General features: G+C 39.5%; 2 protein-coding genes across 2 annotated transcripts; one reads left to right on the forward strand and one right to left on the reverse strand.

Moving 5' to 3' along the window:
* Positions 1-1,330: 1,330 nt before the first annotated feature.
* On the reverse strand, positions 1,331-8,796 carry LOC144658518 (metabotropic glutamate receptor 7-like). The gene is made up of 4 exons (XM_078518945.1): positions 7,380-8,796; positions 4,726-5,056; positions 3,335-3,797; positions 1,331-2,749 (listed from the first exon to the last, which is right to left on the reverse strand). Exons 1-4 carry the CDS (start codon positions 8,657-8,659, stop codon positions 1,869-1,871), a joined length of 2,955 nt encoding a protein of 984 aa, XP_078375071.1. The 5' UTR covers positions 8,660-8,796; the 3' UTR covers positions 1,331-1,868.
* A 2,096-nt stretch (positions 8,797-10,892) lies between these two features.
* On the forward strand, positions 10,893-22,932 carry LOC144656007 (uncharacterized). The gene is made up of 10 exons (XM_078516215.1): positions 10,893-11,220; positions 11,352-11,412; positions 12,174-12,203; positions 12,813-12,884; positions 14,169-14,270; positions 16,350-16,462; positions 16,914-17,020; positions 18,388-18,658; positions 19,715-21,187; positions 22,083-22,932. Exons 1-10 carry the CDS (start codon positions 11,062-11,064, stop codon positions 22,347-22,349), a joined length of 2,655 nt encoding a protein of 884 aa, XP_078372341.1. The 5' UTR covers positions 10,893-11,061; the 3' UTR covers positions 22,350-22,932.
* Positions 22,933-24,186: the final 1,254 nt, after the last annotated feature.

Consider the following 24,186-nt stretch of genomic DNA (forward strand, 5'->3'; position numbering starts at 1 on the left):
GGGGGGGGGGTTATGCGGGGGGGCTATATTGTTTATTTTTTTTTCGGGAGGGGTAAAGGGGGGGGGTGAGGGGGGGGGGGGGGAACAGAAAATAGATTAAAAATTCCCACAGCAAAGAAAACGAATAATTTCGATAGCTGACGAGAGAGAGTGTATATTCTTATGAGAGTCGACGAGAGTTTCTCTTGATCGCTTGACGGGTGCTTGATCATTTGGCGGTTTGATGTGAATTTTTGCGTACTCTCAGCTTGTTCGACCACGCGCGGTGATAGCCCTGGGAGGGGAGAGGGGGAACTCAACAAAGTTTCATACGGGGAGACCCCGCCCCGAGGCCCAAACCCTTACCCACCAGTGCAAATTTTCAACAGTCATTGCATCCTGAACAAATGAAAACAGGGGTACTTACTAGCCGTTTTTATGCAGCGAAATAATAGATCAACTTGTCTTCCACGAATAATCATTCTGTGTATTTAAAGACAAACATCAGACGGATTATGACGCCGTTCTTCTTGGTCTCTAACAGTTCTCTAACGACAAGCTATATATGGACTTAGTATGTCTGATAGTTTGTCGTATCCAAACGTTTTGCTGTTTAATATATGTGTTTTACCGTAAGTTGCGGTAAAACACATATAACAGTAAACGCATATTAAGTACGTCTCTAAAAATAGGCCAATTTCAGTGAAACATACTTACTTTACTTCCTAAGAGTTCATCATGAAAGGCGAAAAAAATGTCAAAATAATGGTACAGCTTCTTTCTTTTCTTCTTTATTGACGATATAAATGTACAGTTTCATTTGTAGGAACTTTATTTCTCAACGGCTGGTATGAAAGGGGCCATGCATCAATGACGGGAAAAATATATATCTGTCCACTCTTAATTTGTACAAAGCATGGCATGTTGACAAGAAAATTACAATAAATAAGGTAGCTTTAAATAACGTGGATGAAACTTTCTCGAATAATTGAAAGAATCTAACTCTGCGAATCCAAAACGCTTGAGCACTTTAATTTGACTTTGACACGACACGATAATTCCGTGGAAATGAATGAATGAATGAAATATTTTATTAAAGTGTTTGAAGTTTTTGTTAAAAAAAATTTTTTTGGTTTTTTTTTTTTTTTTTTTTTTTTTTTTTTTTTTTTTTTTTTTTTTTTTTTTTTTTTTTTTTTTTTTTTTTTTTTTTTTTTTTTTTGTTTGGTAAAAAATAAAAAATTTTTTTTTTTTTTTTTTTTTTTGCCGGGGGGTTTTTTTTTTTTTTTTTTTTTTTTATAATTATTTTATTTTTTTTTTTTTTTTTTTTTTTTTTTTTTTTTTTTTTTGGCGGCCAATCAGATGGTAAATCCTGATGCTATGTTGTAGGGCAAATTGGTTTTCAGGTGAAAACTGTTTCCAACCTAGGTTAATCCGTTTAAACCTAAAGATAACACTCTTTTAATCACGGAAAACAATTTGAATTATTTATTGGGATTTTGTTTATCTCATTGTAAGAGTGTTAGCTTCAAGTTGAAATAGGTTAACCTAGTCTGGAAACAAATTCAACCTAAAAACCAGTTTGACCTGTAACAACTATTCCTGTATTCATCTCACATCTGATTGGTTTTCCTTTGCGGCACAAAAACACTCCACAAATATCTCTAGTGCTTACGCTTTTCTGATTCGCACTGTAACATCATTACTCTATATTAGTAGCTATATATATTTTACATTTCTCTGACTTCTTTGATTAATCATGAAAAATATCAAAAAAAGGGCCTTGGGGCCTAGATACGCCAAAAAATCAGAACAGCATAGATGAATAGAAGGATGAATCATGTAATTGGGTGAAAGTCTGAGCAAAAAGCAATTCTCCAAGATGGCAACAGTTAGATGGTTGATTCCCTCCGTCGATACTCAAATTCTTCTGGAAAATTGTCATCAAAAGTCGGAGACTCCGGAACAAAATCAAGATCAATTTCGTCTTCAAATCGAACTGTACGGACGCTTAAATTAGAGTCACGTGATGCAACTACGGGTGGCCTGTCACATTCATCTGGGTTCCAGTCTTCTCCAGGATTACATGCACCATCAAAAGTAACAGAAGATATCTTTCTACTTTCACCCTCGGTGTTGTTTTGACCGTACACACTGTTCTCTTTTGCTTCCACTGGATTGCTGCTAGCGTTAGACAGAGTGCTAAACACTGATGTATTAGATCTCGTGCTGATTTTCCTGTTATTGCATTCATCTTCGTCACCAAGCGTTCCTAGACTGACGGTCGATCTGCGGTCGACGTTTTTCTGAGGTCGAAACACAATCACGTAGACTTTGGGTAAAAACATACATGTGATGGTCACTGTGGCCGCGACGAGCAAAAACGAGCTCACCAGAATATCTTTATAGTACGTTTGCGTCGCGTAGTAAGACAAAAAGAACATCAACACGTCCGTCGAGATTGTCATCATGTTGAAAGCTATAAAACGAGCTTCGTTGTAATTACCAGGAACCTTTCTCGTAAGGAAGGCTTGATATGTGCAAACTAACACCAACCCGCTGTTGAAACCCCACCAGAGAGCCATGTTGTAGTTAGTGTAAGATGCTAACTTGCATTGTATAAAGGCTTCGTTTTTCATGTCAGAGTACACGACTTCTTTAAGTTGACCATCTGGGTTTGTAAGTACAATGATTACGCAAATAGCTGTTTCTATGGCAACAAAGCCGATGATGAAGACAACCATCCATTTGTCGCTCAAACATGGCGGCGTTCCTGTAAAAAATAATAATAATAATAATAATAATAATAATAATAATAATAATAATAAATAAAAAATAATAAATAATAAATGGTTAAGTAATGGTTAATACTTCATTGCTTGCAAAAGCAGTTAAATTAAGCCGGGTATACACGTGCAATTTTTATGTGAGAAATGTATTTGATCGTGTAGATGGCTCAACAATTATATATCAACAGTTCAAAGTTAAGTGCGCCAGTAATGACCTTGGACAGCAGAGATACAAACAGAGATACGCGCGCATAGTGCCCAGTGGAAGATTGGGAGATTTGGGACCACATAACCTGTCGCAATATTTGCCACATTTTATGTGACGAGTCGTCTACACGGGCAATTTTTCGTATGTGACAACTTTTATTTGTCACATAAAAGCTAACACGACAGCTTCTCAGCAAATATGTCTGACACAGAAAACATTTTCTCGCCTACACGAGCAAGTAATAATTTTCACGTAAAAATTGTCACATACAAATTGCTCGTGTAAACTGGCCTTTAGGATTTGAGACCACAGCGGCGTAAAGCTAAACGGGAGGACATTTAAGTGAAGTTCTATAACGTACCTTTCCTCATGGCTCTTTTACTAAATATCCGGTGTATCCGGTTTGTCTTGACCAGTAATGTTCCCACCACGATACAGAAGCCGATACTAAACGAGAATAGCACAACTTGGCAAAGCGCCTCCGTTCTTTCCAACAAAATCAAAACCGCCGTCAAGTAATTAAGGAATATACCAAACAGCAAAATGTAACTAAGGACTTTACTCGATGCCCGCACTATGTGAGTGTTGCCATGACGAATGTAAACAATCTTGATGGACAGGACACTGAGGACGCCCACCAAGGCAACCACGCCAACCGATATGCCGGCCGGGTCGCTCAGCTTGACGGCAGTGGGAATTATGGGTAAACAGGCGGTATGGTTGTCGTTTGTCCAATAACGAGCTGGGCACTGGTGACAAGAGCCGTTCACTGGATTGTACGAAATTTCATTGGTGCCGCAAGGAACGCATTTCCAACAGCAACTCTGCGAGGTAAAATTCAAAAAAAAAAACAATAAGGAAGAACAGGTTAATGTTTGAATGCGCCCAAATGTAATCTTACGAAAACTCTTACGAATGCTTCGAATGAATGTGAGAAGAGTGAACAAGATTGAGTTAAGGGCGAGGAGACAGGGGCTGTTGATGAACTTGTCTTTTTTGGGTTTCCGTGGAGCACCTTTCTGAGTTCTGAGCCTAATGAAGCTATAGAACACAAGGGGCATTGAAAAGAAAACCAGTATCAATCTGTTCATGATGCTAGTTTGGTCAGTACTCCTTTTTATTACACGACTAAGGTGGTCGAGGGCCAAAACTGAATCAGCCAATCAGATACCCGCCGCGAGGGGAATCAAGATCGAACCGGGGTCGGATGATCGACGCTAATTCCAGCGCGAAGCGAGATGCAGATCGGAGTGTTGAGAATGACCAACCGAAATAAACTAAAGCGCGCGGAAAAGGCCGCACATTGCCAGGACACACCGGGTAGCAATCTCACTACACAAAGTCCAGTCGTGTAATCCAAACCAGCCGGGACGAGGGAATTGGCCCCGGGGGCCCGCGCGCCGATCACTGCAAGACCCGGGCCAATACGCCCAGTACGGCCCCGCGCGTGGTTAATAAGATATATATAAGTAGGAAACTTGAAAAAATGACTAAGGGCGAGAAAAAGAAACTTGATGTGTAAATAAGCAATGAAGAAGGCAGTGTTGGAACTGGATAGGCCAGAGATTCTTCGGGAAGGTAGGTACAATGACTTCATCGTTGCATTAAGATGGCGATCAGAAGACGAAAGGACGGTAGGGAGACTTTGAACGACCTGGAGTGGGATAGTGAAAACAATGAGAATGGAGACGGAGTGAGTGACTGAAGTAAGACATAAAACAAGAAGGGGTCAGCGGTTTTCAACTAACAGACCTGGTGGCGTTCCTCTGAAACCATCCAATGTCCTGGGGGACACTGCTGACCACAAAATGACGTTGGCTCGACAGAGTTGTTGAACACTTTTTTCCATAGCAACCTCAATTTGGCCAGATTCAAATGCAGGAATGACACATTCGCAGGCAGATCAAGCACGTTTGACGTGTTGGAGATCCAGCTGCCGATTTGTTCCCAATGTTCAGTTTCCATGTTTACCACCGTGATGTCATAAGCGCCCAGGCCATTTCCGTTGGAATCGAAAGAAACTTGACCACGTGACACGCCTGTGAACTTCACGCTCTGGATGCTTTTTAGAAAACCATCATCCCTGCAACGTATAAACTGAAATTTCAGCTTACCGTCCCGACTTATGCGTCCCGACCCGCTTACCGTCCCGACTTATGCGTTTTCTTTTATGTCAGCGCCTTCGCCTATTGACCACATTGACCCGATCGAACACGCCGCGTTTTCTAAAGCTCTAAAGCCTCCGTTTTCAGTCGCCGTCCACAACGATAAATTAGGACACCCGGCGTTTTGGAATGTTTCCACTCTGAACGGCGTTTTCAAATTTGTTCGATGAACGTTTTTGATCATATCGGTGAGGACTATAGGAGAAAACACACCAACAAAAACGCGTTTACGTGGACGGTGCCTGTGGCATATCTTGCACTACCAACTTTTTTTTCTGAAAACATCTTTTGAACCATCGCAAATTTAATATGAAAAAATAACTTTGTAATCGAATCATCTACACAGCTTCAAGCCTGGAACATTCTTTGCCTGAAAATTGTCTTCTGATTCTTTTTAACTGAAGGGCGAGACGTTCTTGAAAAAAAAAAACGGGGAAAATCTTGAGGAAAACAAGTGATGAGTCACCGAACGTGGCTCATCACTTCAAAAACAAGTTAACTACCAGCTGCTTGTTGTTATGGTAAGACATTTCCATAAGGGTAAGGTTTTGTTAAAGATAACACACTGGTCTCTATCTATAGTTACAGCTGCATTAAAGCTGACAGAAAACACAATCAGTTTTTAAAATTCCAACAATAAAAATGTGAACGAGGTGTTTTTGGCAATTCATCACTTTTCTTGTTTCTCTTTTCCTTCCTTATTGTCTCACCTTTCAACAAAGGACTTTAGATTTAAAATGCTTTTAAAAATCACTTTCATATTTCTCCGCTCGGTAAAGATTTGGAATGTTGTAATATTTTTCTTTTATCGTGCATGGCCATATCAATTAAGTCCTTAATCCGAATAAAACGAGCACATAACTGTGAATTATGTATGTTTACGATCGACGTGACTGGAATAACATTACCACGACTGTTGAAAGCCGACTTGAAAGTATCTGAAGTATTTTAGTTGAACCATTACAAGTAAAAATGTTTAAATAGTAGAAACAAATTGGACATAAAAACGTTCTTCAAGTGCTGTTCTAAAAGCAAGGACAAACATTATTTCCAACCAAAAATGGGTTTCGCACATTTCTATTTACAATTATATAGCACTTAAGAGTCGATTAAGAGCTTTCAGGTTGTAAAACTGCGTATCACTTTTCAGCGTTACCACTTTCCAAACTCGTTCGTAAAATTAGTTTCTTCTAAGTGGTGTTGAATAGTTCAGTACCAATAAGCTAAAGATTATATCATTTCATGTGTCTCAATATCAAATGTGTTGGAAGATTTTAGCGCATTTTTTAAAATAGAATTTAAATGAGGACAACTTGTCACGTACATGGAATGGCTCCATTCAAATCCTTGACTTCGGTCCAAAAAGGTTTTTACCTCGGTTTATTAACAAAAATGCCGAAAACACTCTTCGATGTATAGACTGTATTTTATCTACGAAAATTAACTATGTCGACTTAAAACGTTTTCACCACAACAGTCCCACGATTGATTATAATTTACAATGCATGTGCAATTATATTAAAACTGGCGTTGTCTTTTTGTCCAAGTTTTAACGTTGACGGTACCAAGTAATTAACGTCAAAGAGCTAATTCGGTAAGGCAATCTCATACAAAAGAAGAAAATCCTTTTTATGAAATTACGCTGAAAGGTGCTACGCGATCATACGCGGCTCTCGATAAATGCGTTGGCACGGATTAAAATATTGCTTATTAAAATAAAACCAGTTTAAACTTGTAAATTGGCAGGTTTCTTAATGCATTTCTTAAATTGAATTAACCCAAAAAAATTATTTTAAGAAAAGAAAGAAACTAATTTGCAATTCAAGAGATCAAGGTTATGTCAATGTAGACTATGACATGCTATGAAATTAAATGACAGATTCGCTGTTTTCTTTTGAAAAGGAAAAAAAATGCTTGTTTTCCAAGCCATATATGCATATCAACTTAACCCTTGTGGCGTCTAATAGAGTGGTTTGACTGATGTTTACTACTTTTATTTCTTAGTCGAAAAGCTCGTTTTTTATCCGGCGGGTGAAAATTAAACACTTCGCACAATGGTATGACCGTACTTTTAAGAAATTCGTATCCGGACTTTAAAGTATCATAAACCTAAATCTCCAAAAAGTTTATTATTGCGCTTGATAGCTATAAAAGTCGCATGCTTCTAAAGTCTTCTGTGAGTTTCTACCAGAGACTACATTTACTGAAATATAATTCAAATACACTGATTTTTTTCCCTACCTGTTTAAGCTTGGAAATTCATCTGGTGAGTGTTTGCAGCCTTTGCTTTGCGTACAGTTCAGAAGACTGTGAAGACCGTAGGCTGCCGCATAAACTGCATCAATAACATAAGGCACATACGCGGAAAGTTGTCCGGGATTGTTCAGATGTTGACGTCTATATTCGTCCATCCATGGGCATGCACTGTTACTATCACTATCATTGAAGCGTTCAAAATATTTTACGAACTTTTCCGCGTGTCCCTTATGCGGTGTGACACCGACAATCCGTCCCAGCATTTCTTTTGAACTGTGAAACCTGTTTATGGATCCGGTGTAATGGTCGGTAGCTATGAACACATAGTCCTTCATTCCGAGTTTATCAAAATACTTCAAAATTAACTCGGTGTCTTCCATCGTCGTGAAAAGCAACACTGCTTTGGCTTGTGAGTTTTGCTTCGCTCGTATTTCGCCGAGGAAACCTTCAATTTCTCGTGCGTTTGTGTGTTGTGTGAAGGTCCTTTTTACGGCCAGGCAAATCTTTGCACCCTTCGAAGCTGAAAGAACGTGTTCGAACGTTTCGATCGCCGATCTACCATAGTCCGTATCGGAGTACAGAACGTGTACGAAATTCCATTTTAATGCGCGCAAAAAATCAATAACCGCTCTGGCCATGAGAGTGTCCGAGGAGACTGTACGGAGGAAATACTTGAAACGAATTCGATTGCTGAGTAGTCTGCTTGAAGATGAATAGCTCACGACGGGAACATAAAACAAGCCCGCGAAATTTGCCACCGCCATTGCGACATCGCTCGTTCCTAAACCAACGATAGCAACTGTCATCGGGTCGTGTGCCAGGCTTCGTTTCGGTCGCGTTCGTTCACACATAAGATTCTCCATGTTTTTCTTAACAAAACTGAAATTCAAGCATTTTCGGATCGCAAAGTCAACACTGCTACATGTGTCCTTAATGTCTGCACCAATGGTGATACCAGGAAGAATTTTCAAATCGTTGTTGATCTGCTCCAAAGCGTAGAGCATGGCTAGAGCTTCCTCGAATCCGCGAATGTTGAATTTACCTTGGCATAATTCGTTCGAGGTAGTGTAGTTGTTTTGCGGGGCGTAATGTATAGGAAACAAACCGGCGAAAATGAGGGTTCCATTCATATAAAAATCGCGATGTTTAGCGCTGGTAAAGTTAGCACCATGATACCCTGAATGGCCCGTAGTCAATTGCGGAATCGAACAAACCAGTTGAACAAGCAAGTATATGAAGTTTGAAAGGGCACGTAAGTGTCGCATCTTAAATATGAACCGCAAAACAGTCAGGTCTTGTCAATGGACGTAGTTCGATTTTTAGATGAGTGAAGTTAAACTAAAGTCTCCGGTGTACCCAGATTGCAGGTGTTAAAACAAGAAGCAATATTATCTCAGAGAAATTAACAACGCCAAGCTTTTTAAAGATCTACTCTCTTATTGGACGATGTTATGTTAAGATATACTGCCCTGAATGACTTGTTTTGATGGGGAAGTTAAAAATGCCCGGCAATTCCACAAAAGCAATTACTTTTCTAGTCGAAATTGACAATTATGCCGCGCGTATAACTGACAAGGATTCAAATGGAAATCAATATTTCAAATTTCAAATTGAAGTCTCGCGACGTTAAATTACAAGTTTTTTCGACATCTAACTGCTATGAACGCACCATTCAATTAACCTAATGTATTCACCGTAAAAGCAAACATATTCTTAGGGTGAAAACTACTTGTTGTTTTCTGAGGCTTAGAAAAATGGTTATCAAATTTTTACTTCGCCGTTTTAATTGCCGTTTTCATTGGTCCATGGTGTCCTTCGTTTCAAAGAAAAGCAAATAATTGAACATATTTGTTTAAATAAGCTAATGTTATGCTGCAGTCCAACTTAACAAAAGAGAAGAATCGCACAGCTGTTCTTTGAAAAATTTGATAAATTAAACTTAAACCCACGAAAATTGCAATTTGTTCCTTTCCTATTCAGAAGCCTCCATTGTAGAAAAAAGTAATTTATTTTCCAATCTGGTTGTCTTTTGTTTCTTTACAAATTTTAAGACTTTCCGGAACTTTCTCTTTTTAGATTTGTATATTTATATTTCATGTTTCTGAAGGAATATTTGAAACGATTGACACATTTTCCTCGTGATATCCTATAGTAGATATACTGCAAAGTTCTTATAATAGATGATATTGGTTGTATATTTGTTTTGCAACGTGGTTATCTAACGTAAAGGCTGTAAAATATAGGAAAAGTGCTAAAATACACAAGAACACAAATGAAAAACAAGACACAAATTTATCTCGTTGAGCCGTTTTTCAGTATTTATTGTGAACTTCAACTTTTCCGGGAAAAGACTCCATGAAGAATTTCGTTAATCCTAAGATATTGTACATTACAATGTAACGAAAGCGTTTTTATTTTGTTAATTGATCCACTCTAACCAGGAAACAAAATGAACAATAGTAATCAATCATTCAAAATGACGACCACATGGGAAGAGCAATAACGAGTCACAGAAACGGCAAATTTCTTTCATGAATATAATGTCAGGGGGTGGTATTGATCTTAATCCTGCAGTCGACGCTATAGTATACCACAAGACTCTATAAAACCCCTTTCTATACTGATGTTCTCTCATTAAAATTAGCGAAAAATGCTATCTTCAGGTCCTCAGGAGAGTTATACATTTATTGTAACGGAAAAGTTTATCATCACGATTTTTCCCTTCGGAAATTTTCACTGCGCAGTGGAATATCTTTTTTTGACTTGTCAGAAAAGCATGGTGCTGAAAACATTCAGATACTGTCTAGGGCTTTATTGCAATTGCATGCAACTCCTCTGTGATCTGTGGTGTGAAACTGTTAATGATAAATTTAGAAGAAAAAATGGGGAGCGCCACGTAACATGTGTGTCATAAGATGGCCACAGGGCACTTTGGCTCAAGTGAAGACTTTGTGGTGAGACCAGATGACAGCAACAGGGAACCCAGCGAATATAGTAATTCTGGAAGTTAGGAACACGTAGTTGAAACGCGGAATGCAGTACATAATATATGCGACTTAACTATAAATAAGCAACTGACAACATTAACAGGTTTGCCAGGCTAGGGGATAGCTAGGCTGAGCGTCCATGTTGATAAACAAAAGAGAAAATCAATACTGAAGATGACACGAACCGTGGGACAAAGGAAAATTCTGATTCCCGACGGGAATCGAACCCATGGCCTCCCAGATACTGGTTGGGCGCTCTAGCCAACTGAACTACGAGACACTACTACACAAAGATAAAATCCAGTTATATATAAAAGTGCGTTCCCAATCACATATAACTAAGTCTTAAGCAGCTTCTGACCTTTTTGGGGGATGTTCAATGAATTTTTTGTTGAATTGACGAGAATGTATTAACAAACCAATAATAAAAGCTACAACCGACGTGTAGAAAGGAGAACTTTAATCATTCCCAGTCCCTTTCCTGCTGGTCAGCAGTTTTACCCAAAGAGGATCGAATCAACACAAGTTTGCGAAAAGGCTTGTTGTGATACGATCACAATCTCTACACCGCCGTTGTGCAAATGCCTGCAGTGACACCTCAGAGAGAAGGAGAAATTGAACAAGAATGCTTTCCAAACATTGAATGAGTTTTGTGCTGCGTATTTGACACACATCCAGCGATGGCGTTTCACGTTAGCAAGACGAGTATACTAAACACATTGGATTACATTGAAGATGGCCGAGCAGACATATACAAATGGAGTGAAACTAGACAATCAAACCGTAAAGGAATCAGAGGAAAGCTTTACTCGTTCAAAAAATTGTTCATTGATAAAACTGTAAGCCGAAAGTTTTATTTGTTTATTAGCATTTAAGTTCATCAGATAGAGTTACTGTGATTTGTTGTTTTGGACTGAAGATTTTTAGCAAAGTTCAATTCCAAGCCAAGTTTTTAATATTGTTTTTGCAGATTTTGCGAAGTTTTGTACATAATCTGACAATAATAGTTTTTCTACAAATGGCCCTTGCAGGTAAGTATAAATCATAATGCCATTGTGCCCAATGTGGCATTCCATGGCAGTAACTAAATGACTGTATTTGGCACAAATTTACCACAGCCATGTGGTAAATTTGTGTCAAATTAATTTGCATTAAAGTGGCACCAAAGCTTAAAGTGGACGCTATAGCATGTAGTATTCTCCCCTTGAAAGGGACACCAGTTCATTTTCAGTCACCCTCTAGCATTTTGAGAGGTTTCCCTACAAGTTTACTAGTACTCTGACAGAGTACCACATACCTTTTGGTGAAAAGAGGTGCTATTCAGGGCTGTAGCCAAATGAAAAATATTACCAAGCCAATGCCAAAAAAGAAACACTTCTTTCATATTTACCTCCTGCCAGTAATGTTATCTCTTACAGGAACATGAAAAAAAAATTATAAATTCAAGATCTTTGGCAAAGCAAGTGCCTCAGTTTACCTGTTCACCTATGGCTCACTATGGGTGTTCTTATCCAAAAACACAAACAAATTACCCTGGTCATGGCTCCAACCAGGACTGCCTTAATCCAGAGTCCAATGCAGTGACCTTCAGACTACTGTGCCTCTAAATGCATTAGGGTACTTTTTGTCTTTGTAAAAGGGATACAAAAATCTCTGATTCAAGGTCGTTCAGGGATCAGTGTGTCTGGCTTAATCCCATATTACACACACACCTCTCTGACTGAAAGGGTGTGTGATAGAGGTCACATGTGTAAGTATAATTTAAAGTTGTTTTCTTCTTTTACATCATCAGCACTTGGAACATTTATGTGCCAGACACTTAGTAAGTATCCTATCACAATAGAAATGATGATCAACTAGACAATTTTAGAGACTTCAAGGTTTGAAGTCAAAGTTTCAAGAACCTCTGCTCCTACCGAGGGCTGTGGTAACAAGATTGGTTTAAAAGAAGAAAGTTGCACTCATAGTCGTTCATGTGCTTGTAATTCAATCTGTGAAGGTTCCTATAATTGAAATTCTGACAGTTGAAAGGAACATATCCCTTAAATTACCCTTGATAGTACCAAACATTCTTTTTTCATTTCATTTTGCAAAATATTGAGAAATAACTACAGTGTGAAACATGTTGGATGAAGCAATAGTGAGAAGTGCTTTTCCCTTTTGTTGGCATGTAAGGGAATCACAGGTTACCGGCCCCAACATCCTTGCTTGCCCTTACAGTTAGGTAGTATCAATTTATACACCTGGGTGGAGAGAGACTGACTATATAATTGTACATATAACATGTCTTACACAAGAACACAAGGTGAAATATGGCCAGGCTAGAAAACGCCAGCTGACTTTCAATTGCAAACTTCAACACACTTGTGTTGAACAACATCTCTTGCATGCCTTAAAGCTCACTTCATGTATGCATTCTTTCAATTCACAGGACTGGACTTTGATGTTCACATGAGTATCTTTGTTTCACCAATTGTATTTCCATTGGCCTTTTCTATTAATGGTTAGTTACAGGAAATGTGTCCTTATTGTCCTTCAATGAAAATGATAATGATAATGCATTTATGAACATAGTGTAGCACATTAATGACATCATTGTATATGTTCAAATGTGCTGTACATATGCAGTGTGTAATTTACTACACACAAAGGCCAGACCACAACACTGGGAGCTTGTGCCCCACTCTTTGCAAATAGTGTGTGGGTTCTTTAATGTCCCCTGCTTTAAGCATGAAGATACAGGAGACAGGACCTACAGTGTATAGTCCTTTTCCGAGAAGACTAGTAATGCCTAATCATTTGTAGAAGTAATTACAAAGGCAGCACATTCTCCTCAGTTTTTTTAAGACCCTAAGTGTTGGTCCAGTCTGGGGTTCGAACCCTCAACCCTCCCACACACAAATCCCACCAGTTTGGAGGTTCAAGGTACCAGAAATATTTTTAGTCAAACTCCTCAGGATCCCAAAGGGCTTGGAGTTATAGGTGTCTCGGTGTCCTAGAAATACAGATTCTAGCTTTCTGTTGAGTTGCCTCAGGGCTTTCTTTGGACTCCAGGCTCCATAGCCAAACCTTGAGGGCTCAGTTATTGTGGAGATAACCCCTTTAGGGCCCTACCTCCCATCTCAGTGCACGGGTTGCCTGTGTTAGCATTTTGTGGCAAGGGTGCCACTACATGCCGATGATTTCCATACTTGTAAGAAGTTCTAATTGTATTCAGTGAGTTTCTATTAACTACCTGGTTTAAGGGGTGACCCTTTTGGGTGGAATGACAAGACGGCAATAGTATACTTGTATTTTCCCTAACCAACAAATAAAAACTAACCGTAAGCAAACCAGAGTAAAAGCTAACCGCATGCAAACCGGGGTGAAGCTAACCACAAGCAAACCAGAGTGAATTTAACCACAAGCAAACTAGTGATGTTCTGTCATTTCACCATTCCGCCAAATAGGGTTACCTGGTTAATGTGCTCACCCAGCAAGGAGGAAGTATAAATTACAATGTATGTTCTTGATTGTTATCTGCTGTATGATGTGCTCATGGATGGTGTTATAGTATGAGCTTATTTGTTAAGACCTTCCCCTTGTGAGCGCAAAACTCTGAACAGTATGTCCTCTCCTCTTTCAGTGTCTCCATATTTCTCCTCCCTTCTCTCCCCTCCCCTAACAAAAATATAATTGACATTATTTTAAGAGGGTTGCACTTAATAGCCTTGCAACTAACAAACCCCTGGCCCTCGGATTCCAGAACATTGTACAATTTAATACTATTCACTGTTTTTGCTTGCAGCTGATTTTCAGCGGCGTGAAAGGGTTCTTGAAGACTTAGCACAGTTTAAAGGTGCTCTTGTGGTATTATTTTTCTGCCATAGGGACTGGCTTCAGTCTTCAGGTACATGTAAAATGCTTTAACAGTGTACAATGTATAACGGGAAGTAGAATGATAATGATTTTTTAACATGTGGAGATAGTAACGAATACTTGCCATAAGGTGGCCCAAACAATAGCCTCTCTACAAGCCTTTTGGTTTCCCTTCCCCCAGAACTTTTTCAGCAGTTTTGAATTTTATATATCAAATTTTTAATTTCATGTTATAAAGCGGTTATTTCAACAATGAGACCAGGCCCCAGTTGTTCAAAGCATGGATAATGCTCAGGCGGTGTTGGACACGGTTCACGTGACATTTTTCGACCAATCATATGTCACCTTGGTGGAAGCAATGGCGGACAATTTTGTCGCGGGATATTAAGAAGGTCTCATCTTTTTCGTGTGATTCCGGCAAAACTTGAACTGTTGTTACGGATTATTTTATTGGAGGTGGAAGAATAATACCTAGGTCAGTCATCTGTCAAGTTCTGAATTAAGGGAAGCGAGTTTTCTCTCAAAACTAGTCGATTGAAATCATGCTATATGGTAAAGGGTTGTTTGGCGCAAGCGTTCGACGTCAATGAACATATGGTCATTTCTTTACAAACAAGGATTAGTACTGTAGATTATTTTTGCATAGGACTTAAGTTTGATAGTTGAACTTTAAGAAAAGTGCGGTGGGCCCGGGGCGGGCCCCGCCGTTTTAACGGTCAAATTTGGACTTGCAGTTGGGTTTTTTTCCTTGATATGTCACTCAGTTCTCTTCCATTTCACGGCATTTTGCGGGAGTTGATGGTGTGATTTCTGTCGATGTTCTTACAGGACAAGGGCTTAATTTGGTACTCCCGTTCATGTGTATTTATATTTTAATGTTCACTTGCCATTTTTGTTATTGTAGTGTTTATATCATCCTTTTGTTAAGCCGATATTTGGCATGTCGGAGCGATTGCCCAGCCACAGGCAGTTGAACTATAATGCTCCCGCAGTCCCGCAGTCGACGAATACACATGTACACTTATCAGCTTTGTCCAACACGCTTTAATAAGAACGACAAATTTGCATGTACTCCACTTATACTTGAGAACGATAAATATACATGTGTTCCACTTATCCTTCGCGCAACTCGCTAGTTTTGTTTGACCGATACTCGGCATATCTATCAAAACGGCCATTGGGCCCTCCAAGTAAAACAACTCAGCAAAAAACCATCAAAAACCACAATAGGGCGAACTGCGTTGGCCAGCAGTACATCGACGTGCTTCATTCATTACTCAACATTTCTGAAAAGCAAAGCGCCAAAGATAAGTTCAATTTTAGCCCGTTTACTTCTATCACAAACGTGCTAGAATCGAATAATATTTCCAATAGTCGACGAACCGCGATGTTTCTAATCCAAAATATGAGTTGTTCCGCCGTAAATGTTGTCTTTATGAATCCAGCAATACGCATCTATGATCATCTATACGTGCTACTAGGCTCGCGAAAGATTTGATATGGATTTCCTACAATATTTCTTTCAGCATTGGAATATCTTCGCACCGCGAAGAGATGTTTACAGTTCGGCGGTCAGACGATAATAAGTGCAATTGAAAATTTCTTCTGGCATGCTTTGCGAGTCGTGTCCAACACCGCCTGGATAATGCTATCCACCGCATAAATCGCTATCCAGTGGATAAGTGTTAACAAAACAAACTATGCTTCCTGCTGGAAAGTGATTTATCCCATGGATAGTGTTATTCATCCTTTTAACAACTGGGCCCAGCACTGTGAGAGTGTCTCGCCCAAGAACACAACACAAGGGCTTGAGCCCAGACTGTTTGATCCAGAGTCCAGTGTGCTAACCATTAGGCCAGGCCAATGCGTCTCCCATTCATAATTTGTAGCAGCCATTTAAATTTCTTTTTATGAAACAAGTATTTTTTGTATCGTTCCCAAAACGTACTGAATTACAAAGTTAACATTTCTTACTATAATCTGGGGATCCTTTTGAAATCCTAAGAATATTCTAAGAGATGGAATGCTTTGGGGAAGGGAGATGCTTCTACGAACTATAGTTACTTGTCAATTTATCCTGTTTATTTATCCTGTTTTCATTTTCTTCCAGGTTTACCTAAAGATTTTCTGAAAACTGTAAATACTAAGTTAAAAGGTTTGGTTTTGAATATCAAAGAGTATCTATTAACTGAGAAACTTATGAGGAGGAACTTTATTCTTTCAGTAAGTAAACCTAAGACGTTTTTTTACCACATTAACAGTTAGGATTAAAGTAAAAGGTTAATTCTGCATTCAAGCCTAGTGGCCCGTTAGGTCAGAGCTCATCCCAATTCCTATAGCATGAAGCGACTAAGAGTATTTCTATCCCCTCCTTAATGGGATGCTAGTCCATGGCAGGATTATCCCAACATTTAATTTGCTGGTACCCATTTATACACCTGGGTGAAGACATGCACTGTGAGAGTAAAGTGTCTTGCTCAATAACACAATGCAATGATGCTGGCCAGGGCTCTAACACAAACCGTTAGATCTGGAGTTCAGCATAAAATGTACAGTACTTAACCATAAGGCCACCATGCCTCTCTCATTAACAGTTAGACTTGTGCTCAATGTTATCCAACAATATCTTTTTAGTGAAATCTAATGTCATTTCGTGTGTGTCATAATTTTTCAGGTAATTTATGAAGATTTGAGTGATATAAGCCAGTTGAATGACAAGATAAGATGTTCAAGTTTACCGCACAATTCTCCATTACTAACCAGACTTATTCACTATCACAAGTGAGTTATTATCTCCTTTTGGAAATCTTTGATGAAACATTTTAATTAAACCCCTAAAGAGGATTAATCTGGGTGCGGCTTAAGCTTCCCCCCCCCCCCCCCTCTCAAAGGATATAATATTTCATGCATGATTGGTCTAGACTGCCAACACAGTACGACAGTGCTTTTTATTTCTTCGCATGCAACCCTAAACAAGACCCTGATGCCTTATAAAAAATTGGCATTTTGTCCTGGACTAATTGGTATGTGAGACCAAAATCTGTAATTTACATCCTTAAAGGGGCTGTGTTACCAACATTGAAAGTGCTACCTGAAAATCCAATGAAGGTGTTGGGATTTATCCACTTGTAGTGGCCTGGCCTCATGGCTAAAATGTACTGTACTAGTCATGAAAAAAAATTAATATTAAATAATAATTGAAATAATTGGTGATGACAAACATACACATGTATGATTCAGAAATGTACTGCACATGTGAACTGAGGTGAAAAGGACAAGGAGAAAGAGATCTTTGTGGTTAAATTTCAACTTAAGCAGTTGGAACCTATGACCTCTGCAATTTCCTGCATGTATAAAAGTAATCTACCGGCATTTCTAAAGTTGCTCTCAGATGGACACCAGAGGGTAAAAGAAAAAGAGGCCTTCCAAAATCCACCTGGAGAAGAACTGCAGAAGCAGAACTTCAGGCTCTAAATCTTACCTGGGGGCAAGTTTTGCAGCTTGAAAAGGACCAACAGTAATGGAGGCGACTTGTTGATGCCCTATGTGCCACTGGGCGTTTAAAGGATTGATGATGATGATAAAATTATGTGTTTCTGGTTCATCATAAGTCAATTCAACATAGTAGTGATATATATTTTGTAAGTCATACTGGTGTTCAGGTTAACATAACAGACGGCCTTCACATGACAAACTATTGGCCAACGCGTGTTGGCAAACTCAAGTTGGTGCGTGTGAATGACGCAGCAACGGCAAATAAGTTGGCCGACTGTTGGCGACATAATAGAACTTGTCTCTATTCTCACCAACAGTTTGCCAACTTGTTTGACAACTGTTCTTGTGCCGTTCACACATACCAACTTGAGTTTGCCATCATGAGTTTGCCAACTTTAGTTTGTCGTGCAAAGGCCGCTTTGCAATGACATGAAGCAATTTGAATTTTAATAAATAAATAAATAAATTAATTAATTAATTAATTAGGATTTCTTTTTAATGAATTCAAAATGTTTTATGTCATTGTAAGAGTGTTATGTTCAGGCTCAAACAGATTACCCTAGGTTGGAAAAAAATTTAACCTGAAAACCAATTGGATCTTTATCATACAGTGTATGCACTATGTATAAGCCATTTTAAATTGCAATCCACAGCTTGATGTGTCATGCATTTGAGAGACTCCGTGTGATCAGGGAATACCGCTCTCCACGGACCATTCGTTCATTCACTAAAGTGTTTATCTTCCTGATGCCCATTGTACTGTCTCCGTATTACGTGCACATGGGTATAAAGTCCGGGAACATGTGGAGTCCTTATTACATAGCCGTGCTGACATCATTTATCTTTGGTACATTACAAGGTGTTCAGGATGTGTTAGATGATCCGTTTGATGGGATAAGTGAGGATGATATTAATCTTGGACAGGTAAGAAGCACACATAATCCTTCAGAAATGGAAGCCTGTTGAACGGTCTTTGTTGACATTATTTCCTCGTGAGAATAAATTACATAAGTAGAAATAAACCATGATCTGTCGCGAGTCCGTGAATTTGATTGGCTGTGCCATTGTTGACTACGATTTGCTGATAGTCAACGCTCGTGTTTGTTTTGTCATGATTCAGGATTTTAGTTGAACATTTAGCTGGGCAAATTCTCCTTCGAAGCCGCTGTTTGATCATCACACCGCTTTTTCCACACTGACTATATTATGTATAGCGAGGAGAAGCAAAAAGTACCATAATTTTTAGTTAGTTACTGAAAAATACTTAGTACTTCGATCAGGGGCACCCAACGAAATAATTGTACTAAAGGTGTCGGAACACCGTTTTTTTGTGCGCTTTAAAGCCTTATTTTTAAACGCTAAGAATAGTGTATCTTTTCGCATACGCTAGCTAAACTTTCAAACTTCAGAAAATTTTAGGGAACGAAATATTATTACCCAAATTTATAAGTCGCTGTTGCCCTCTCGAAAATCGTAGCGGGCCTTTTTTCGTGCCCAAAACGATATTTTTCTCTCTCCGAAAACAGCAGGCATTACTTTTCCCATTGTCATGAAGGATTGAGCTGTAGAAATCTCCAGTTTTTTATCACACTTTAACCCGAGAATCGTAGGCGATTATAGGTCTTCCGAACAGATATTCACCGAAACGATCCGTTGGGTGCCCCTGTTCGATATTTTCTCATTAATTTAAGAACGGAATGTACTAAAACACCTAACACCGGAAAACACTGGAACAGCGCGCAGTACAGACACCCTTAAAGAGCGCACTATTCACTTCCGAGCCTTAAGCTTAACGAATAACGGAACCCTAAACTTACCACAGTTTTGGCATTCTGGGGTGTTCTGTGTTCCGGGTTTTAGTACATGCATTCACTAACAGTACAATAATTACACTTCCATCAGTCAGTAGCTTACCACATCGTGACAGACCACGTCCAGAAAAGATTTTTAGACCTCGTTTTTATTTGTCTCTTTATTCAGCTGGAAGACTGGACAGCACAGTCGCTTCTCACAAACAGAACCATCACCATTGGTCGCTTCACTGTGACTACAAAAGGAAAAGAAAAAATGGAACTCAGTGACAGTGACGATGATGACGGGCCGAGTCCCATGATACTCCACCCGCCTAAGGTGCAACACAAACGGAAGCCCATCCTCAGGAAACCGAGCTTCCGCAGGGTGGAGCACGGGGAGGAAAACCCCGACCAGGCCCATCGAAAATTGTCCCTCTATCCAGAAACTGCTTCACGCTTGGAAGACTTAACGCGTCGTGGGCTCACCGGAAGTACAACGATACTTCCGGGAATGAAACTAAAAAGGTCCAACAGCGATAGCCTGACCGCTAGCAACTCGCGTGCATCGCTGGCTCAGGAGTTTTTTAGAGCTCAGGGAATGGACAGTAGCGGACGTGACTCGAAGAAGGTTTCGTTCTCGACAGGAACCCGTGGTTTGTCAGATGACCAAGGCGAATCTGACAACGAGGACAGTGTTTTTGTTTCTCCCAGATCCCATTCCGACCCATCTAAATATTCGCGGCCATCTTGGATGTTAGATGAAAATGAACCATTGTTAATTTCTTTAGACAGTAGATCCGGCTCTTCTGAGACTGGCACCAGTTCCCTTAACACCCCTGAGATGAACCGAAGGGCGCTCCCTGAAGATCTTTTTGAAGGACTTAAAAATTCTCCTGGCACGAATTTAGTCGATATGCGTTTTTCCGTAAACAAGAAAAAGGGTAAACCTCCTCTAGCGAGTTTGTTCGACACAGATCCAGGACATTCTGTTGATAGTACCGACGGACCTGCTCCCCCTGAGCCAAGTCAACCGGCTTCGATGCCTTCGTCTTTACAAAACTTATTTGGTCCTCCACGAAATCCCAACAAAGAGGTACCCGCACCTAGCGGCGGCTCGTCCCTTCCCGAGAGACCTCGCCCGCGGGTTCTTCCCATATCTCCTTTGGCACGTCCCGAAAGTCCACCGACTTCTCGTTCCAATGTCCCCTCATTGCCGGCATCTCGGATCAGCCGCTCGGCTCCAACCTCACCTGAACAAGAAAGATGGAATGCCTTTCGAGGAATTTCTGCTCCGTTGACTCCTTCGCCGGAAGATGCGGTCGCTATTCCTTTGAAATCGGTAACTCGGAAAACGTCGGCTGACATTCCTGTAAGGAAAAAGTCCAGTGATTCGACATCCGGGAATTCAAGGTTTGCGGTCAACGCTCCTGCCCAGACTCCTGCAGTAGAAAATGTAGGACAAGTTTCGGATGATCCATTGCCAACCTCCAAAAGGAAAAAGTCTAGTGACATTTCTTCTTTGAATTCAAGGTTTGCAGTCAACACCAGTGCCCAGACTCCTGCGGTAGATAATTCAACACAAGTTCCGTTGGCACCTGAAAAATCTGGGACAGACGACAGCACGACTGCTTCCAAGCCAATTGATATGCCAAGATCGAGGGTAAGAAATCTCTAGATTTATTCTGTAGGACTGTACTTTCCTATTTTATGTGCCACCTTCCTTCAAGCCCCGAGAATGATCAGTATTTAATCATTAAATCATTAAAGTTTTTCCTAACACAATCAGTACATTGTCAGGCATACAGACACAGGTTATAAGAACAACAAAAGTCATTGATGTGTTTCCAAATTCTTAGCCATAGCATTAAAAGAAATGTATTTCAAATAGTACGGAGAATTGATATCGTGATCAGAGTTCCAATGTCGATGATGTACTACTGGAGTTATATCTTCAAAAACAGCATTTTTATCGACCCCTTTACAAATAAGAGGAAATTCCAGAAAAAAAGGCTTTAAGGCTGGTTCTCATATGATCGCCCTGATCGCAGCCTTAAACAAGCTGGGTGACCTCCATGACAACTTTTTTTGATAGGATAAATTGACCACTGTGGCACATTTGGAAAGAGTACTCTCTGAGTGTTTTGCTCCGACGAAGGGCTAAATTCGCTACGGCGGAAACTGACCGACCCATCGACTGAACTGCTAGCATTCGCGTTTCGTTTTGGGCATAAAATATACGTCGTTACATCTCTTAGCCTTCAATGCAGGTGTATTCTTTAGCGCCGCAAGCCGATTTTCAGTGAGCGTACAAGCGCCATCTTGGATTCAATAGGGAGTAGGAGTGAGGCCAATTACGCGAACAAAATGATTCAAGGCTCGCCCATGAAAACGTCTGCATTGCAGGTTATTCATCTCTCAACCCAAAAACATAGGGAAAGATGCTCGGAATTTAGGATGGAAGACAAGTAGACAACAGACTCTTAAGCTAAAAATTTTTTTAGAGTTATCACAAACTGTTTCTCCTCATTGACATGTGATCAAACTTTCCTCTGCAGTTCAATGTCGCCAGGCCTACAAATGATGTTATTAATGCTGAGAAACCTAGAGAAGACCAGCCGCTTGTGACGTCAGGTTTTCCGAATTACGGTGTCACGGACCCCTCCCCTCCCCAGAGCGTTCAAAGCACACCATCGTCTAGATTCAAAGTGAACAGTCCAAGAAAAACTTCACAGCAGACTGTACGAGAAGGTGAAGAAGAGACTAAGCCCGACTCTTTTCAACTCTTGACCCTTGACGGTGACAGCACTGAGGTTTTCATTTAATGTTGTGGCGGAAGTCTGGTACGAGTAAAGGAAGTTGTGCAGACCCAGTCTTTCCCGTCGGCGCTGGGAATCATACATTTCATTTTCATTGATGAAAATGTGGACACGACGGCCTGAAAAGAAGCCTCCTGTTAAAGGACGATGATGGTGTCCGGGCGTTTTCTCGTATCTTTCCATTTCTTGGCTATTTTGAGAAGTCATGTCATAATGCCAAGCTCGACTCTCAATGCGAAAAGGGACGGGTATCCCACGATATGACTTTAATCTTCGGAGGCTGTGTGATTTTTTTTAACCAATCAACGGGGCATATTGTAAGTTGTTTGAAATCAACAGCATCGTTCATGACAGTTGTTAGCCTGAACAAACACGCCTCTCTTCGCCGCTTAATTCTTTATTGTCTAAGAAACGGCCCGACGAATTCCATATTTATGACATAGCTATGCAGAGATCCGTGTAATGACTCCTAGTGCCCGTTGCTTGCTTCTGCATTGTCACGCCCAGCTAACAATCAGTGTGGGAAACTAAAGGGATCTCTGTAGACCTTCTTCATCGGTGAGGAATTTGTAAGTTTGAATTTTCGAAATATCTCAGGGAAGGAAATTGACACGCGAAAAAAACGTCATTTTTCTCAGGCTAACCATTTGTTAGCCTACAATATTGGTTGAGTTATAACAACTTGTTAAGGAATTAGAGCTTAAAGGTTAAATCAGGGGGAGAAAGTGTACAAATGATTTTAACAGGTTACTGTTAAACCTTGTTTGCTGTCACTCCTAATTATTTGTGATTCGGGTTTTGAGGAGTCAGATTTTTCACAGATTAACATTTGTATTATAAAGTTGGATTGCCTTAGTTTTTGGAATAAAAATTTCTTTTTTAAAATTGGTTCAGCAACGAACTAAAACGGATTTTCTACCTACAACATAACCTTTAGTCTTTGTATTTACCAAATAAGAAAGTACATAAGAGAATATATTTTTCAAAAAATGAAAAATTTTCTGTTTTTTCCTAAATCTTCTTCTTAAAACTTGCTGATCCAGTTCAGAAATTGTTACTTAATTGATATTAAGCTAACTGTTTAGTTAGAGACGTTACATAACAAAATAAGCTAACACATTTTCAAAAGTTGCAAAAAAATATTTGTGTAGTTTACAAATCTTTAATTTGGGAGCTCAAAATTTTAAAATAAAATGGAATATTTAAGACGGAATCCACTAGGAAGTCGAGTAATATTTATTAAAGTTGGACAAAAATCAATTTTCAGAATAATTTAAATCCTATTGCGTTATTTCCTACCCTTAATAAAAGGTAAAGATGTAAGTAATTATCCGTGATAACACCAACAACAATTTCTTATCAGAGTCTGAGAAAATGAATTTCAAAGTTTACAAGGTATGGGCAAAATCTCACGTGTAGCCATTTTGTAAATTCGTCTTAAGCGATTCAGTGGAATTCAGCGGAACTTCAAAATGTGTTTTCGATGTGTGGTGTTGTTAGAAAAGATTTCTTTTGATAAGATATTTGAAGCAGTAACAAAAAAGTTTGCAATAAGGTGGAAATAATTCTGGTACAACAATTTCTTATCAGAGTCTGAGAAAATGATATTTAAAGTTCACAAGCTATGGGCAAAAGCTTACATCTTTTAAGCGATTCAGTGGAATTCAGCGGAACTTCAAAATGTGTTTTCGGTGTGTGGTGTTGTTAGAAAAGATTTCTTTTGATACGATATTTGAAGCAGTAACACAAAAGCTTGCAATCAGGTGTAAATAGTTTTGGTACATAATTTTGTCCAATAACTACTCGAAGTCCTGGCGGATTTCCTCTTAATATTCAACAATGG

This window comes from Oculina patagonica, chromosome 6 (assembly GCF_052425735.1).
Source record: "Oculina patagonica isolate OP01 chromosome 6, crgOcupat, whole genome shotgun sequence".
NCBI lineage: Eukaryota > Metazoa > Cnidaria > Anthozoa > Scleractinia > Oculinidae > Oculina > Oculina patagonica.